This window comes from Carassius auratus, chromosome 37 (assembly GCF_003368295.1).
Source record: "Carassius auratus strain Wakin chromosome 37, ASM336829v1, whole genome shotgun sequence".
NCBI lineage: Eukaryota > Metazoa > Chordata > Actinopteri > Cypriniformes > Cyprinidae > Carassius > Carassius auratus.
The window spans coordinates 18,421,887-18,441,235 of record NC_039279.1 but is presented as its reverse complement, the minus strand read 5'-3'; the positions used below and the strand labels follow the sequence as shown (position 1 = coordinate 18,441,235).

Below are 19,349 nucleotides of genomic sequence, written 5' to 3'. Positions count from 1 at the left end.
GTTTTTAGCTATTTTTAGCACTTCCGTTTCTGACGCGCAGACTCAAACGAAGCTTGACAACGTCAGCAACCTGTCTGACAGATGTAAATCTTCTAGTAGCTGTGCGTGCAAACTGCCATCGTTAATCTTGCAGAGACGGCGAGCTTGAGTGGGGAGTTCTTTGGCGTGAGTGAGCAGGAGTAAGTATTCTGATTAATTATTTTGTATAGTATTTTAAAATGTAACGCCAGTACGCCATATTAAGTTAATTGCCTGCGAGCTTCTCCTCCTGTCTGTACGGTAATGCGACAGAGAGTCAAGTGGTTATGACGCAATCGTTAGCCTATTTTTACAAAAACTGTTTATATGGTGCCATAATGTAACATAGAAGGTAATGGAGCCCTTTATACATTGTTGTGTATCTTTAGAAATAAATAATGGACAAACGGAGTCTTTAAACGCCTCAGATGTAAAGTTATTCACTGTCAAAGTGACGGCAAAATGAATGGGAGGTCAATGGGATGCTAACGCAAGTGAAGTTCTGCTACAAGATGGCGGCACCCAGCCGACCTCAAATTCCGGTCGAATTCCTTGCCGCCTGGTAGTAACAGCGTCGCATGATCACGATCGGCTCGCGCTGCACTGGTCCAAACTGATAAACGGTCCGTCAACCACACAATAACGAGCAGTTTCGTTCCGCTTGCATTATGTTTGCCATTTGATGTTGGGCACTGTTGTGGTCGCGTCGGCGTCTCTTACATTATGAGCGCGCTTGCCACGCGCAACGCGCCTACATTTGAAATAACGAAATTGTAATTGAAATTGGCATTGTTAGCATATGATTTTTTAAAAACTTTGAAAAAATATTTTTATGTAAAATTATTAGTAGAACATTTTATGCATCTTTATTCACCTCAAAGCATATCCACTCCCGCGCCCCCCCTGTGAACTCTGGCGCCCCCCCCAGGTTGGGAACCAATGTTTTAGGTAATCTTTTTTTTTTAAAGGGGGGGTGAAATGCTTGTTTTCACTCAATCTCCTATTAATCTTGAGTACCTATAGAGTAGTACTGCATCCTTCATAACTCTAAAAAGTCTTTAGTTTTATTATATTCATAAGAGAAAGATAGTCTGTACCGATTTTTCCCAGAAAAACACAAGCGGCTGGAGGCGTGACGTGACGTGTGGGCGGAGCTAAAGAATCACGAGCGCCAGTAAGCTTTTGCGTTGAGAGCGTCTGTGACATTACCGTGAGGAAAAAACCAACCAAAACAAACCATGGCTAACAGTCAGATTCAGCCGTTTATTTATGATCCAGAATCAGATCCAGAGGCTGAAATTTAACAAGAGCAGCATCAGCAACGACGTCTCTATGTGGTATGAACTGAAACTGTATATATTTGCTTAGCGGTTTTGGAAAATGACTAAGTTCCACTTTGTCGTCTTTTTTTTTTTTTTTAAGCTGTACATGTGGAAAGTGCAGTTTGATGACAACATCGCATGTTGTTTACTTGATGTGCTTACGCGCCGATAGATAGCTAAGTTAACAACACAGAGATATTAGAAGCAGTTTTACTCACCGCCTGCGGTTCCAACACACGATCGTGACCCTTTTTCGTTGGGATTGCATCATCCTTAAGAAATAAACGATATGCAAATCCGGCGTCAAACTGGACCTTGTTTGTAAAACAAGCATCTTCGAAATGCAGGGAACAAACAAAAACACTTGCACAACTCCGTTGATGCTCTGTAAAAATAAACTCCATCCACTGGTCCCTTAATGCTGTTTCTCTTTTGGTAATCTGTGCAGGGTTGTCTTGCCCTGGCAACCAAAAACACACTTCTTTTGTGACATTTGTCGACGCTCTCGCTCTGATCAGTGAAGTCTGTTGTGCTCTCAGTGCTCTGTACGGGAGCGCGCGCTCTTCCGGCAGAAGTGCCTCAGGACCCATATAAGGAAATTCCGCTCCATCTAACGTCACACAGAGCCATACTCGAAATAAACTTTCTGAAACTTGTGACAAACCGGAAGGAGTATTTTTGGAACAGAAATACTCCTTCAAACGTACAACTTAATTTTTGAAACTTTGTCCATGTTTAGCATGGGAATCCAACTCTTTAACAGTGTAAAAAACTCAGTATGCATGAAATAGCATTTCACCCCCCCTTTAAGTTTTAGTTTTATCATATACAGTAGACAACCTATATTATTATGATTTTCTAATATGATATTATTGTGATTTTCTTTATTTCTTTCTACCTGATTCTATTATTCCGTGTAAATTTGTTTGATTGTAAATTAGCTATTTTATAAACATTTGCTCTCTTTCTCTCTCTCTCTCTGTATGTGTGTGTATATGTATGTATGTAATTTTTTTCTTCTTCTGTAGTTTAATTTATATTTTAAATACCAAAAAAAAAAACCATTTGTGAGTCTCAGGCTCCGAGTCAGTAATTAGCTGCATTATTATTAACTGAGCGGGTTCGTTTGTCTGATGCTGTCTTCTGCTCACTCAAACCACTTCATCCGGTGGAAAGAGTTACACAAGCAAATCAAATAATTACCCCCTTCCCAAATGAAAATGAATAACACACCTTTTAGAGAAGCTGAGCGTTTAATTGAGCTGAAATGCGCAGTGGAGATGTCTTCATTATTCCCACTGCGCTGAAATGGTGCCAGAGAATAGACTGTCATTATTGAAGGTGTTCTGCATTAACCTGCTCTGAATAACAGCTTTGGACTCAAAGGGAACAAAACAGATGTCAAATGGAGCAGCAGGAAATTGAGGTTTTCAACAAGACATGATAATAATAATAACAATAATCACAATCATCACAAAGTGCAGCACAGGCCCTAAGAGACAGGTAGCTTTCCATTAGCCTGCGCAACAGCTGTCTCGGTGCTGATTTTCATAAGCCTTTTTTTGATATATTCTCTGTCCTTTACAACAGAATAGACTATTATCAATTTGATTATTTTCCAAATGTATACTGAAAAAAAAAAAAAACACAATTAGAAATGGCTAAAATGCACAATTAATTATAAAGAAACCAGAAGTGACGCATTGAATTAAACTAAAATTTGAAGTAGAGAGACTGAAATAATATTTTCTTGTAGGCATGGTTCAATTAACTAAATTATTTTGTTCTGTTTTATCATTTGAAAATGATTTTATTTTTATTTTTTATTTTACTGGTGTACTATAATTGTATTATTTTTTTTAAATACAGCATTTTTCTTATCTACAGGAAATATTACAGCAATATTTCTTATTTTGTATAATAATAATAATAATAATAATAATAATAATAATAATAATAATAATAATATATTCAACCCAGCATATTGTAGAGTATAATGATATTTTACAATATTAATGTTTTTTTCCTCCTGTATTTTTGGTCAAATAAATGCAACATTGATGAACAGAATATATATATTCTATATTCTACAGTTTTTAATAATCCTGAGATGCAAAAGAGAGATTTTCAGAACTGTGATGCTTGCATAACACACCATTAATGCAAATCCATTTATGATTTTTATTGCTTTTCCTTGTTAATTTTGTAATAAGTGTACAGAGCTTCCCAGATGAAATTGTACAATTTCCCAAGAAATTGTAATGCAAGTCAGTATTATCTGTCATTTTCTGATGGAACAGGTTGTACGTTTTCCATATTTAATGTCCAGTCCATCAGTAAAATATTTGACTGCAATGTTTTTGTAATGAGACCGAAAAACATTCTTAATTAATTAGCATGTTTGTCAAATTTTAGTTAACATGCACACAAAATAATTTACACCAAACCAGACTGAACCAAATCAGATTTATTCGCAATCTCATTTAGCTCTGAATGGAACCATGAGATCTTTTTTTTTTTTGTGAAGATTTTTAACGTTTTACACTGTTTTATATTGTTGGAACGTTTCCTTGTGATTCTGTCTGTGAATTAGTGCTTTTCTTTTGTTAGACGGCGTGTGTGAAATAAAATCTCCCGTCTCTGATGTAAGACACAGTGCTGTTTCCCAGCATGCCTTACGGGACAGATGAACAAGTCTTTGATCACCATTTGTCTTGGACAGCATAGAAGAAATGCATGAGTTTTGCTTTTTTCTGCTCCAGGGTTTTGCATCACACTTTCACTCATGAATAATTAAAAAGTCTACTGATGCAAACTGGAGTTTGGAAGATTTGTGCACTGTTTAAACTGACTTTACAGGCAAAGCCCAAAATCAAAGCATTAAATTAGAAAACATAAATCTGTGTGTCTCAACTTTTGTTTCACATGCTGTATTTGGAGTAATACTGCCATACTTTTTCTGTAGTATGCATGCTGTGAGCGTAAATGTGAGCATGCATGCATTATACACACTGCTTGAGTCGTGCTGGAGTATGCATCAGCAGCGTGTGAGAGTCTGCTCCTCTTCTGTCCTCAGGTCATGCTGGCGGCGTCCTATTGGTCCCTTCTGGCTCCTGCTATCGAGATGGCAGAGGATTCTGGGAAATATGGTGACTTTGCCTTCGTGCCTGTCGCTGTGGGTTTTGCACTCGGGGCTCTGTTCGTTTACATCGCTGACCTGATGATGCCCGTCCTGGTGAGTTGTCAAATCATTTCTTTAAGTAGTATTAAGTCTTTAAGTAGTATTACAAAGTTTCTGCAAATCTGCCAATCCATTCTAAACATCTGTTTAATAATTCATGTCATCAATCAGAAGTGTTCACAGGAATCCCTTTGCATGAGTTTAAGTGGTTTAGTTTAATATAGGTATCCAAATAAATATAGTGTGTGTGTGTGTGTGTGTGTGTGTATACACTATATATATATATATATATATATATATATATATATATATATATATATATAATATTATACACTATAAGTAAATATTGGTACATTTTATTTTTGATGCATTTTGGATTTTTTTTATGTTTTAGAAAGAAGTCACTTCTGCTCACCAAGGGTGCATTTATTTGATCAAAAATACAGTAAAAACAGTACAAATTGTAAATATTATTAAAAATTCAAAAAGCTGTTTTCTGTGTGAATCTGTGTTAAAGTGTAATTTATTTCCGTGCTCAAAGCTGAATTTTTAGCATCATTACTCCAGTCTTCAGTGTCACATGATCTTGGTGCTTCATGCTTTTTTTTTTTTTCGGAAACGTGATGCACCTCCAGTCAAAAGTTTGGGGTGAGTAAGATAATAAATAAATACTTTTATTCATCAATGGATGTATTCAATTGATCAAAAGTGGCAGTACAGACATTTCTAATGTCACAAAATATTTCTATTTCAAATAAACACTGTTCTTTTGAATTTTCTATTCATCTGTGACTACTGAAAAATAAAATGTCTCACAGTTTCCACAAAAATATTAACCGTTTTCAACACTGATAATAATCAGAAATGTTTCCTGAGCAGTAAATCATCATATTTTCATGATTTCTGAAGATCATGTGACACTGAAGACTGGAGGAATGATGCTGAAAATACAGCGGAGCATCACAGAAATACATTACACCTTAACACAGATTCACACAGAAAACAGATGATTTGAATATCAGTACAGATACAGCCATATGAATGAGAACATTTGACTCTTTCTCCACCAGTTTCATTCAGGTTTGGTCACTTTCATCTTTTTCCTTATTTCCATCTATTTCGTCTCTCTCTTCTTCAGTTTCGCACAGGCTCACCAATGTCTTTCTCTCATGCCGTCACACACGCTCTCTGTCTCTCTTATGTCCCTCATGGTGCTGCTGGATATTGATTCTGACATGCAAAAAGCAAGATATTGTTCATTTCACATTAGCCTCGAATGCGGTTGATCTAGCTCTGTTAATGTGTAGATGTCATGAGCTGAAGCTCTCAGGTTAACAGCTTGTTTCTCTCACATCAGCGTGTATTATTCCATTATTCATGTATCTGTGAACCTATTAATCCCTGCTGTTGTGTGAGACATGAGGACGAGAGCTAGATAACATTTTCTCATTTATTTTTCATCAAGCATGTGTGCATAACTAATAGTAGCAATTCTGTCGGGTGGCCAAAGCCTTAAAGTGATAGCTCACCCCCAAAATAAAGCAAAAACAAAAATGTATTTCTTGCAATGCACTTATTTAGATGTATTAATATATATATATATATAAATGAATATTACACATGCATATTTATTACATGCTATAATGTAGCATATGTTATTATGTTTATTTATATAAATGTGATAAATGCATGCATACATAGTGATGGAATATTAAATTGTAACTAGACAAATACGTTTAGTAATCTCAAGTCATCTGGATAATTGAATGGAGCTGTTTTCATCACGTCTGAAGCTTGAAATCCTGACATAATTTTCGTTTCAGGGTGAGCTGTGCTCTTATTCACAATGCTGGTTGAATGTAGTGACATTGTAATCAGTTTGAAATACACGTGCACGCTCTCAGGACAAAACCTCGCCCCCCCACTCGTGTTTGGACAGCTGGTGTAGTCACTTTTACTGGCACTGTTGGCAAACAGTTAGAGCGAAAGAGCGTGAGATGCCAAGCCAGCAAACCCCCAGCAAAGTCATTACCATGGCTCCGCTCCAGAGACACGGATCACACGCTTCCCTCTTTCTCTTCCTCAGGTCGGGTGACTGAACACCTGCCAGTCACTACAGACCAATCTTTCTTACACAGACACGTCCTGCTCTTTCTTCCTCTCACTAGTTGCCCAAACACAGCGGATGAACGTCAGATCATCGTGTGTGTGGAACGACTGTCTGTTCAATGTCACACATTGTTGATTAGACTTCATTTTTTCTTTCTTTACTTCTTCACTCTCCTCTTTCCTTTTCCTCTTCCTTTTCATGTTCTCCTCTTGATTCTTCCTTCATTCCTCTTCTTCTTCTCCATCTCCTCCCTTCTTCTTCACTTTTCCCTTCTTTCCTTCCTTCCTGTTAATTTTTCAGCTCGTTTATTTCATTGTCCTCTTCTTCCTTCCTTCCCTTTTCTTCTTTCTGTCATTATCCTTCATTCATCCCCTCTTCCTCTCTATCTTCCCCTTCCTTCTTCCCTTATTTCCGTCTTCATTTATTTCCTCCCCTCTCTTTCCTTATCTTCCTTGCTGTTCTTAATATTCATTGTTTTCTGTCTTTCCTTCCTTCTCATTTAGTAATTTCCTTTCTTACTTTGTCTCTTCTGCTTTCTTCTCCTCCTCCTCCTTCCTTCTTTCCTACCTTCCTGTTCATTTTTATCTCCCTTTTCCTTTCCCTATTCTTCCTTTCTTCCTTCATTTGTCACTTTTTCTTCTTCTTTTTTGCATTGTATTTTATTCTTCTCCTCTTCCTCTTCATCTTCACTTTTCACTTCCTTCCTTTCTTTGTTTCATTTTCTTCTCTCTCTCTATCCTTCTCCTTCTCTTTCACTGTTCCTCTTCTGTTTCCTTCCTTCTTCTTCTACTTCTTTATTACCTCCCTTCATCATCTTCACTTTTCCTTACTTTGGTTCTTTATTATAGCCCTGTATTTCAGCCTGAGCTCGATGAGGCTTGACTTATTTTCTAGTCATTCGTTTAAGCCATTATTCGACTGATTGCATGTGTATCTCAATTAAATTACTTAAATATATACTAAACCATAATTAGCCTTTTAATATATAGGCTAGCTAGCCTATTATGCACTCAAGCGCATGCATAAAGCTTGCCACAAAGCACCAGCAAAAGAATAAAAGACTGAATGTGTCGGGGGAAAATGGCATGGAGATATTTTCATTATTTATTAATGAACTACTGTTTTCTGACTCTGTGTCTGCTGCAGAGATTAAGTTGGCAATGCTGACTTACCATTTCTGCAGCATCTCCAGAAGGAAATGCACCTTTCGTACAAAGCTAGTTTCTGTTTTCAATTTGAATAGGTTTGTTTTAAAGTTGACCTTTCAAGCTTTTTATAGATATATTTCTCATGTCTATGATCAAGTAGACTATACGATGAGTTTCAGTTCATTCTTGTGACACACGCCATACAGTCTAGCGCATCTTGTTTGATTTCTTTATTTTACAAAAGCACAGCATTTTGGCTGATAATGTGAGTGTACACAAATAAAAGTAGACTTGAAGTGTATATCTCTGGATTTTATTGTAGGCAAGGCAAGTGTTGACTTGAGAAGGCTAAATTGATCAAACTTGTGTTAAACTTCAAATTCTTTAAACTTAACTTGTGGTTGACTGCTTGGTCGTCAAAAAAAAAAAACTCCAAATATTTTTCTAAATTACCTTAATCAAGAAACAAAAATAAATATAGCCTCTTTGCCATTCAAAACAAATCCGGAAGGTCTGCAATAGTAGGCTGTAATCTTCTCCTCATGCTTGCTTTTTCATCATCTTTCCTCCTTCTAACAACTTCTCTACTTTCCTTGTCTTCTTCCTGCCTTCCTTCCATTTTTCTTGTTGTTCTCTCTCTCTCTCTCTCTCTCTCTCTCTCTCTCAGTGTTGATGTAATGCTAACCGCAGTCAGACGTGAAGTTTGAATGATAAGTGACAGGTCTAGCTATCAGCTGAAGGGACGACATACGCTATATCTCATTACCCTGTGTGTTGACCTGCCCTTATCTTTCCACATTAGCGTCTCAAAGGCTATTTTCTCTTGTCTGCCCCACGGGTCCCATAATAATGCAAATGACTGTATTATTTTTTCGCTTCATTTGCTGCCAGCATGCTGTGTGGATGCTGCTCAGTTTCTGCTGATTATGGCCGTCAGAGCGACTCTCCACCTTTAATGTCACTCCCAAAATACAGTCATGCTGGTTTAATTTCGCTCTTATGCGATCGGATGGATAGTAGCCATATATTTTTGTTAATCCATATGGACAGGTATGAAGGAAGATTGTTATTTTGTTTGATAATGACCACCTGATTGATCATAACAGAAAACACTAAATAGTTATAAATATTAAATATACATTGACTTAATAGTTAATAATTAATTAATACATAATATATTAATAAGTAATAATTATATTATAAATATAAAATATATTTATTGAGTTATTTGTGGTTATGGATAATATTCAATGTATTATATTATCATATATCATCACATATATCATATGTTATGTCAGATCTTATCATATAGCATATCATATATCTCATATCATATCTTGTATCATATCTCATATATCATACCATATAATTTCATATCATGTCATAATTCATATCATATAATGTCATATATCATATAATATATCATATTTCGTATCATATAATATATAAAATGTCATGTCATATATCATATATCTCATATCATGTCTTATCATATCGATGTGTAGTTTCATTGGCAATAATTATATATATATATTAGAGGTGGGCATAGGTTAATTTTTTTTTAATCTAGATTAATCTCACTGTCATCTTGAAATTAATCTAGATTAAAATGGCTCATTCGAATTCTGCCGACGGCATTCAGAATATGTGTGTTACCCAAATAAAATTGACAAACAGTAAGTCTTTGAGAAGGGGTTTATCAAGCTAGATGGTGCATTAGAAAAGGGGCTCATCTCCTGTTTCCAAAATGCATCACAAAGTGCTTGAAAAAGCTGTAAACTAATTCCACATTGCACAAGGTGCAAACAACATCACTCCTGTTTCACACCAATGTTTGAAAGTTTTTTTCAAGTTTGTAGGTGTCAAGGTACAGAAACCAAATAATAGCACTGGATGGTCTTCAATGTAAAAATGAATTATACAATCAAACCTACATTTATTCAGACACCTTCAACATTTCTCACATTATTACAGTTTTGCTATATATATATATCAAAAATTATATCTGGTGTCTGAATAATTTTTGGTTTGACTGTTAAAACTACAAAGTAATTCAGTGAAGAGCAGTGAGTGATTTACATTTTAATTTTCTTGGATTAACATTACAGCAGCCAGCAGCTAAATTAGGCGCGGTCCCTTTAAGAGAAGATGAACTCATCCAATATAATACACATCCCATTTTTTCCCTCAACTGTTTACTTTCACTTAATAAATAACTGACAGTTTTTTCGAGCATAATTTCCAAGGTGGATATTTTGACATATTTTGTATGTATTTGTCGGCACAAGAGCAAAAATAAGCAAATTCGATGTTCAAGTGTTTTGAGACGCCTTTCTCTGCTTGAGCCCTGAACACCAGAACACCGTGGTGTTGAATTGGGCTCTTTCACATCTTTTTGTTTGTTCAAACTGCGATTTGTATTTGTTCGTTCGGGTGCAGGAGGAACTTCGAGGAGAACTTCGCAGAAGAGAGCTCGGTTCAGTGTCGCTGTCCGTGATACGCGGCTCTCTCTCTCTCTCTTTCTCTCTCTCTCTTTCTCTCTCTCTCTCTCTCTCTCTTTCTCTCTCTCTCTCTCTCTCTCTCTCTCTCTCTCTCTCTCTCTCGTGCGCACCTAACGGCACGCGCTACTCTGTTCAGCTTTTCCGCGTCTTGTGTTTGGATGCTTTAATGTTTAAATCGACAAGCGGTACGGCTTAACAACACGTGAGAAAGATAAGCTTTCGTGACGATGCGCAGCAGTGGCCCGTCAACTGTCCTGAACATCTTTTTAGGCTGGTCTCAGCGAGTCAGTTATATAAAATATCAAGGTGAAAGTCATCATAGCTTGCTTAGTATAGACCCAGATCTCAACACAACTTTCAGAATAGATTAACGGCGATATTTTTTTATCTCCTGATAAGAGTCTTTGTTTTTGTTGTTGTTTGTCTTTGTGTTGTTGTGAATGTGCATCCCATCCAGACTGGAATGAAGTGGCCTGTTTGTAGTGTCTACCATGTCACTCCTGCTCACAGACGCACAATTAAAATGCTTTCATCTGACTGCATCAAAGCGAGAGGAGGCTGGAGGAACACAAGATCCTCAGATAGCAACGCTTGAGTCCTCATCTTGATCTGCTGCATAGCGTCACAGCTCACACACACTGATCTCATCGATCATTCTTATTCTCCCTGTAATGACATTGAGAGGTGACTCTCGTAAAGACTGATCCGCCTCTGATGAAGATCTCGGTTTGAGGTACAGAATCGCTTCGGTCCTTTTCTTGGTGGCTTCGGTGTTAGGATATCTTTATCTAACCTTGTCTGGCATCAGTCCAGCGTTGCCCAGAACCAGCCAGACGCTGAATGGAAGAGACACGGACAGAGGCTTTCTGTGCTTGGACTGTTTCCCACCGCTGCATCTTTTAGGTCACATAATATTCCGCTTTTTTCGTGCATTATTAAAACAAATAAAAAGTCATTGTTACAGTCACAATTCTGACTTTTCCCCACAATTGCAAGTTTATATCTCTGAACTGTGACTTTCAATATCGCAGTTCTGATTTTATGATTTATTATATCTCTAATTCACATTGTATCACTTCATGCATTCCCTGGGAATCGAACCCATGACCGTATCATTGCTAGAGCCGTACTTTACTGTTTGAGTGACATGAATACACAGTTTTAGCCATCCGCTTCATATTTCACACTGAACGTCTCAAACACAGAAAAGCAGGAGAGCTGTGCATGCATGCAGCTTTTTGTCTTGAAATGAAATCTGATATTTTTTCTGATAAAACACTTGAAATCTTTTATAACACAGTGCATTATATTTTTTCATAAATAACTGTAAACAAAATTAAATTGCATTATTATTCTAAAGGTGTAAAATATGATATATATTTTAACTGTGGTTTCAATTATGCATGCAATCAGTGCAATATATGGTGCATTGCAAGGAATAATTAAACTAATTTTATTAAGCATTACATATAAATGTGACACGTTTTCTAAAATTATTTGCTTTAAAACCACATTTGCTGATGAAATTTACAAATTACAAGAAATAAGTAGCATTGAATTAAATACACTTTTTAAAGTATAATTTTATTGTAAATAAATACTCCAGTTGTTTTATTTCAAACTTCAATTATTTAATTAAAAATGTAACTTATTATTACTGCATGCAAAAGTGATTTATTTACAGTGATTATGTTTTGCTTTAGTAAGATGTCAAATTAAAAATAATTACTGGGGACAAACATACTATTTCTTTTTTAATCACTTGCTATTTTAACCTTATGCAACTTCTATATAATTTTTTTCACATGCCATATAAATGAGCTTGCATATAAACTAACTATTTAAAAATATATATATTTTAATAATGCCAGTCCTGATATTTGAGTGTCCTCTGCATTAAAATCCTTATTAAATGCAAGTCACATGGAATGACATTATGCATCCATTTAATCTGAATCTGCATTATAACTGGGATCTATGAATATAGTTTATTATTCATGTAGTGAAAGGCAAATCAAGTAGTTGAGTGGCATAAATCAGATTTCTTTCTTGGCCTAATTTAATTAACAGTGACCCATAAAACACCCTGGAGAGTCCCAACGGATGTCATCGAAGGACTCCGCGTGATTCTGCATTAGTTTTGGAGTCTGAATGTTAGAGATGGAGAAGATTGTGTCCACAGGAGCTTTCAGAGACGTCCTTAAAGTGTGTTTGGAGGCCAAAGATGATCAAGTGCTTGTGTAGAACAGCTGAAGGTCTTGGAAGAGTTGTTTAATATGATCATCTGGCCTTCAGTCGCACGTTTGATGAAGACATCTTTATAACGGCTGAGTTTCTGATGGAAGATCAAGAGCTACAGCTGCTAGTTGATCATGCATTTTAATATACTTTACATCGAATTATGTGATCTGCTGATTTATTCATTTGACACATTGTATCAACATTTGCTGCGAAAAAAACCCAAATGAAGATTATTCGAATATGTTATGATTAATGTAATGTTGGGATTATTTATATAGTGTTATAGTTTTTATTAATATTTAGGATTTGCTTTTATGTCCATGCATTTAGTTTATTGAATTTTAGTTACAGGTTTAGTAATTTTGTTATTGCCTTTTTCATTTCATTTTGTAATTTTAGTACTTCGATTTAAAATGATTTATTTCAGTTAGTTTTTATCTAATGTCCAGTTTTCTTTTCTTTTTTTAAATTACAGAAAATTATTTGTAATAGTTTTAGTTAAATAACAACACTGATTATGATGAGTATATTATTGAAAAATGTGACAATTTGACAATTTTAAAGTTTTTTTTTTTTAAGAATAGATAATATTACGATTTCAATTTGTTTTCTATGGTCTGGTCAGAAATAAGAACACTAATTATGATTATTATTTTATTTATTTTTTCTTAATTTTATTCATTTTATTTAGTTTTATTATTCACCAGCAAAAAAGACCAAAAATAAATAAATACAAATAAAATAGCAAATTGGAAAAAATAATTAAATAAACAAATAAATAAATATTCTTAAGAAAAATTACAATTTTGAATATTCTTCAAAATAGTCAAGATATTTATTTTAATATTTATTTAAAAAATATATATTCATTATTATTAATATTACTTTATAAATACTTATTTTAAAATATATGTTTAAATGTAAATCTGTAAAAATAACATGTAAATAAAGTTTTAAATAATAGTTTATAATAAAAAGGCATCCCCCATAAATGTAATGTTATTTTATTTTATTTTATCTTATTTTATTTAAAGAAAAAATAGCATTTTTTTACCAAAAATATTTCTTAAAGTATCAAACCTGTATTCATTGCTATCCGTCTAAGGTCCGTCTATCCAGTAGTGCATCAAGTGAATCATGATTCATAAGCAGTGATTCATGCTGAAGTGATTCAGTGGTGTGTTCACTCCTGCTGAGATGCCCATCGAGGGCGTTTAGGGTGGATTTATAGCAGGATCCTCCCCCCAGAAGACAGCTGATTAGTTAGAGAGGGGCGTGCGGTCCTAAACATTCACCATCGGCTTCATTTCATCTGTGCTTGCTGTTAGAATCAGCCGGAAGCATGATCAGGTCATCAGCTAATGACCCGAAGCTCGCTCTGCTGAGAAATGTCTTTCTATGGCGGTGTGTTTCAGTTCAGGTGCGGCTCACCTTCATCTCTGGCTGATCGCACTGATAGATGCAGAGACACGCGTCTTCATGGATGTGTGTGTAACTCCTGATACATTTGTGGGCAGAGGGTCAGAGAGAGACGACTGCAAACTGACCTCTGGGTCGATGACATCTAAAGGTGTCCCAGATAATGAGAAGGAAAGAGCCATGCACCAGCTGCTCTTTACTGTGCCTCAGTGTTGGTTTCATATGGCTTCGAAAGACTTTATACCGTTATTGAGAACAGTTTTAATGTGGGGAGAGTTTATGCATAATATTAATTATTTTCAGGAAAGTTTTCAATATGGCTTATGAGAAGAAAAGCATTTGGTCTACACATATAATGAAATTTAGTATATGTGAGTATATTTCAATAATAAATTCATATTAATATTAATTTATAAACGGAAATCATTACTTTCAAGAAAGTTTTAACTTAATTTTTTTATAAATATGAATCAAAAACAAAGCATATATATTTGTACAAGTATTAATAATCAATTCATATTATTATTAATGCAGAAATATAAATTATTATTTTCAAGAAGGCTTTAAATATAGTTTAAGATAAAAAGGCATTTTTATAAATATCCTTTATTAATTCGTATTAATATTAATTTATAAATGTAAATCAGTATTTTCAACAGTTTTAATTTTGATATAAAAGTTTTTTATTTATATACAGATATCATGTATTAATTCATATTTTAATGAAAGTTTTAAATATATTTTTAAATAAAAGGCATATTTTATATAAAAGTGTTATATTTCTTGATTTTTTTTCTTTTTATATTTCTATTAATTTTTATAGAAACCTAATTTAATAGAACTTTTAAAAATAAATAATAAAAAAAAGATTATACTATTATACTTTGGCCACTGGTATTTTCAACAACAACAACAACAAAAAAAGGTTTTATTTAAATAAAATTACTTAAAATTTGCATAAACAATAAAACATTACCAATGTTACCATTGCAGTGCTTTTAGTTTTTTATTTGTTACCCTCTTCTCATCTTTTCTTCAGTTGATGCAGAAAGGGAACAATCTCTATTCACTCTTTCCACCAGCGTTATATTTCCTCATCCAGTTGGTCGTGTGTTGACGAGACTCTCGTTAGTTCGGCCGCAGTGTCACTTGTGCTCTTGACGACCGCTTCACGGCAACAAGTTCCATGACAACCGCCTCTTCCTCTGGCAGATGGCTACAGCCGAATGCTCTGATCTCCACCGGCAACATCATCTATATACTGTACTTTCAGATTAGCACGACTTTCCGATTATATAGAGACATCGCTTGCGTCACGTGCTCCTCAGAGAGGTGCAACACGACTCAAGAAGTGTGAATCAATGCAGGTTTATTACTTCACAGTTGCATGGTTTTTAATACTGTATTTGAAGCATGGAGGTTAAAGATGAAATGTGGGATGGCGAGTAGGTGTAGCATTAGTCTTGGAAAGCAGAGATCCATAAATGCATGTTGTTAGTGTGCTCTGATTCTCTGCTGTGGCGTTCTCTCTTATCTCATTTGTACAGTTCTGCTGTCCTCCATCTGTCTGCACACGCTGGAGGAACTGATAAACACCGGACAGCAGCTCATCCGTCTCTCAGCTCTGCTCATGACAGGCCTGAGATGTTACGCGTCCCTTTGTTTTCAACACTGTCTAACAGACACTTACATCCTTAAGTTGTTTGGATTGTGTAGAAAAAAACACAGATGTCGCGTATGTGCCAAGTTAGACGTCTCACTTCTGTGATTTACTGAGCATCGTATTGCATTAGTCCTCTTTTCGACCAAAATAATTAAATAGTTTTACTTTATCGGAATGGTATAAAACTTTGTAAAGGTTTCGCCACTTGCTATGTGAACACACAAACTCACAAGAACATGGAAATTATTTAAAAGGGTTCAAAAAGTACTCACTGTTCGTGGTCAAGAATGACTGCATTGGAGAGGAACGGGAAGGGATTCACCTAGTGGAAGTGTTCAGTACTGCGCTTTAACTAAAACTAACTTTTTAGGGCCACGTAAAAACAAAACACATTGCGAGATTAAAGTCATAATATTTTGAGAATAAATTCAAAGTTATGAGAATAAAGTCAAAAACAAAGATTAAAGTCATTATATTTTGAGAATAAAGTCGTAGCGAGGCAAGGATATTGCAGGATGTTGAAGTGTACTCCAACTCGTTAACCTCAGGTTAATAACATTAAAGGGGGGGTGAAATGCTATTTCATGCATACTGAGTTTTTTACACTGTTAAAGAGTTGGATTCCCATGCTAAACATGGACAAAGTTTCAAAAATTAAGTTGTACGTTTGAAGGAGTATTTTTGTTCCAAAAATAACTCTTCTGGTTTGTCACAAGTTTCGGAAAGTTTTTTTCGAGTATGGCTCTGTGTGACGTTAGATGGAGCGGAATTTCCTTATATGGGTCCTGAGGCACTTCTGCCGGAAGAGCGTGCGCTCCCGTATAGCAGAGCACTGAGAGCACAACAGGCATTCACTGATCAGAGCAAGAGCGTCGCGAAATATCACAAAAGGAGTATATTTTTGGTTGCCAGGGCAAGACAACCCTGCACAGATTACCAAAAGAGAAACAGCATTAAGGGACCAGTGGATGGAGTTTATTTTACAGAGCATCAACGGAGTTGTGCAAGTGTTTTTGTTTGTTCCCTGCATTTCGAAGATGCTTGTTTTACAAACAAGGTCCAGTTTGACGACGGATTTGCACATCGTTTATTTTTTAAGGATAATGCAGTCCCAACGAAAAAGGGTCACGATCGTGTGTTGGAACCGCAGGCAGTGAGTAAAACTGCTTCAAATATCTCTGCCTCCTTGTTAGTGCGTCCCCTCCCATGCCGGAGACGCGGGTTCGAGCCCCGCTCGGAGCGAGTCGTTGCTGCTGCTGCTCTCGTTCAGTTTCAGCCTCGGGATCTGATTCTGGATCATAAATAAACGGCTGAATCTGACTGTTAGCCATGGTTTGTTTTGGATGATGGTTTTTTCCTCACGGTAATGTCACAGCTTCCAAACGCTCTCAACACAAAAGCTTACTCGCGCTCGTGATTCTTTAGCTCCGCCCACACGTCACGCCTCCAGTCAGTCGTGTTTTTTTGGGAAAAATCGGTACAGACTATCTTTCTCTTATGAATATAATAAAACTAAAGACTTTTTGGAGTTATGAAGGATGCAGTACTACTCTATAGGTACTCAAGATTAACAGGAGATTGAGTGAAAACGAGCATGTCACCCCCCCCCCCCCTTTAAGATTTTTTTGTTTTAATCATGGTATAAAAATGATTGGAAATAATATTTAAGGTCTTCAAATTAATTTATTATTTGACTCATTTATTATTTGGAAACTTAGACTTTGCTTTATTATAAAGGTACCAAAAGCATAATGCTCAATGCTTTGCTCTCTTAATTTTCATTAAATTTGGAATTAGGGAAGTATAATTTGTAACGATATAAACTCCATACTCATCGGGAAGAAGGAGGCGGGAACCGGCGCACAATCAAAACATTTTAATATTCAAAATAAATACAAAACCGCGCACCAGCCCCTCGCGGATGACTGGTGCGCGCAAATAAAAACCAAAACATAAAATAATGTCCCAGGCCTGGTCCTCTCTCGTCCTTCACTGTCGTCGCTCCAGTTTTATAGCCTTCCATCTCCTACGTGGGACTCGAGACAGGTGGTGGGGCGCAGGTGCAGCTCATCTCCAATCACTACACCTGGCCTCACTCCTCGTGCCCACGTCTCTCGAGCCCGCCCCACTCGTCACATAATTATTATAATTTCATTTAACTTTACGTTTTTATTTTTTTTCATCAGAATAGTAAAAAAAGAAAGAAAAAAAAAACCCTTTTGTGGTTTTGGCACTTGCTGAACACACATGCACAGAAATAAAATCAAAGACATGATTTGTAAAGGTTAAATAGTAACACTAGCAGTGTCTTGTTAAAAATGACTGCATTGGAAATAAACTGGAAACGCATTTTATCTAGTGGACATGTTAGGTACTGCACCCAAAATCATATTGAAATTAAATTTCTAGAGACATTAGCCTCAAATTTGGAACACAACATAAGAAAATATTTAAATTTATCAGTAATGGATAAAATTTTAGCACTTTTGCATATTTATCAGCTGATATTGTATATTTATTTGTTGCATGATCACTTCTACTATTTTTAAACTGAAATAACCTTTGTCAGCATCTACTGACTTCACTAAAATCCCTTAAAATATTTTACATTTATCGGTAATGGTTATTTTGTACATTTATCTGCTTATTTTCTGCTCATTTTCTCTTTTTTTTGCATTTAAATATCTTTTTCAGCATCTTAAATTTAAATTTGATTTATTTATACATGAATAATTTTAAAACGCTAATTAAACTAAATCTTTTGCAAATCTCAAATTGAATATCCATTTTACTGTATATTGCAGTGTTTTGATGCAAATTCGCTTGTGGCTATTCTCAAATAAACATCGTTCTCATCTGTGTGTGATGTTCTTCAGCTCCAAACACACCTTTATTTTTTTATTTGGATCTGGGTCTTGTTCTCATGCTCTGGGCGAGTCGCAGCGATGCTCTCGGTCAGCTGTGAGTGTGTGAGTGTGTGTGTGTGTGTGTGTGTGATGTCTCCTGATTTTCAGTATGTTGCATGAGAAACCCTGTGGGAACGTATTGAGCATGCCTTGCGTTTCCTCTTTAATATGTATGCAGTTGCAGACTCCAGACTGGTCTTGTGGTTCAGGCTAGTGTTCTTCTCTCTGAAATAACTCGGCATCAGTGCTCTTTGCTGTTTCTGGCATATCCAGAAGATGAAAGTGTGTGAGTGGAGAGAAGATCCACGCAGATGAGATGATGTAGGTGTGAAACTGAAGCATCTCTGATGCCAGATTCAGGCTCCTGTATTGTCATAAACGATGCAAAACCTGTGGGCAACACTTGATTAGTTTCAGTGGGTTTTGCAAGAAATATGACCCCCACGATGGGCTGAGTCCATCTCACAGATGCATGTGAAACAGATTCACTTTGTTTTCATTCCAATTAAGCCATAAACACGCAGACAACTGAAGTGACTTTTCCATTAATTGCTCTTTATTAATAACTGACCCAAAAGAGCCCCAGTGATGCAGAGTACAGACTGTTATTGTTGTTGAGAAATGCCATGAGAGTGATGCAAGAATCTAGAGACGTGTGTGTGTGCGTGTGTGTGTGTGTGTGCATGCGTGCGTGTGTCGCTGGAGTCTGCTCTCTCGGATCAGGTTCAGTGTGAGCACAGGACGTGTTGAGTGATCGAGTGTTAATCAGTAACACATTTGAGCGAGTCGTGGCGCTGCACTAATTAAGCAGAGCACGAGCTGAGCTGCTCTTGCTGTGTG

The 19,349-nt window shown here is 36.0% G+C and overlaps 1 protein-coding gene across 4 annotated transcripts in view; it reads left to right on the top strand.

The window, feature by feature from the left end:
* Nucleotides 1-19,349, top strand: part of slc39a11 (solute carrier family 39, member 11) — a 98,181-nt gene that overhangs the window by 14,208 nt on the left and 64,624 nt on the right. For all 4 annotated transcript variants that reach the window (XM_026223255.1, XM_026223252.1, XM_026223254.1 and 1 more), the window contains exon 4: nucleotides 4,417-4,575. In XM_026223255.1, coding sequence (XP_026079040.1) covers nucleotides 4,417-4,575 — 159 coding nt within the window. The remainder of the gene's footprint in view (nucleotides 1-4,416; nucleotides 4,576-19,349) is intronic.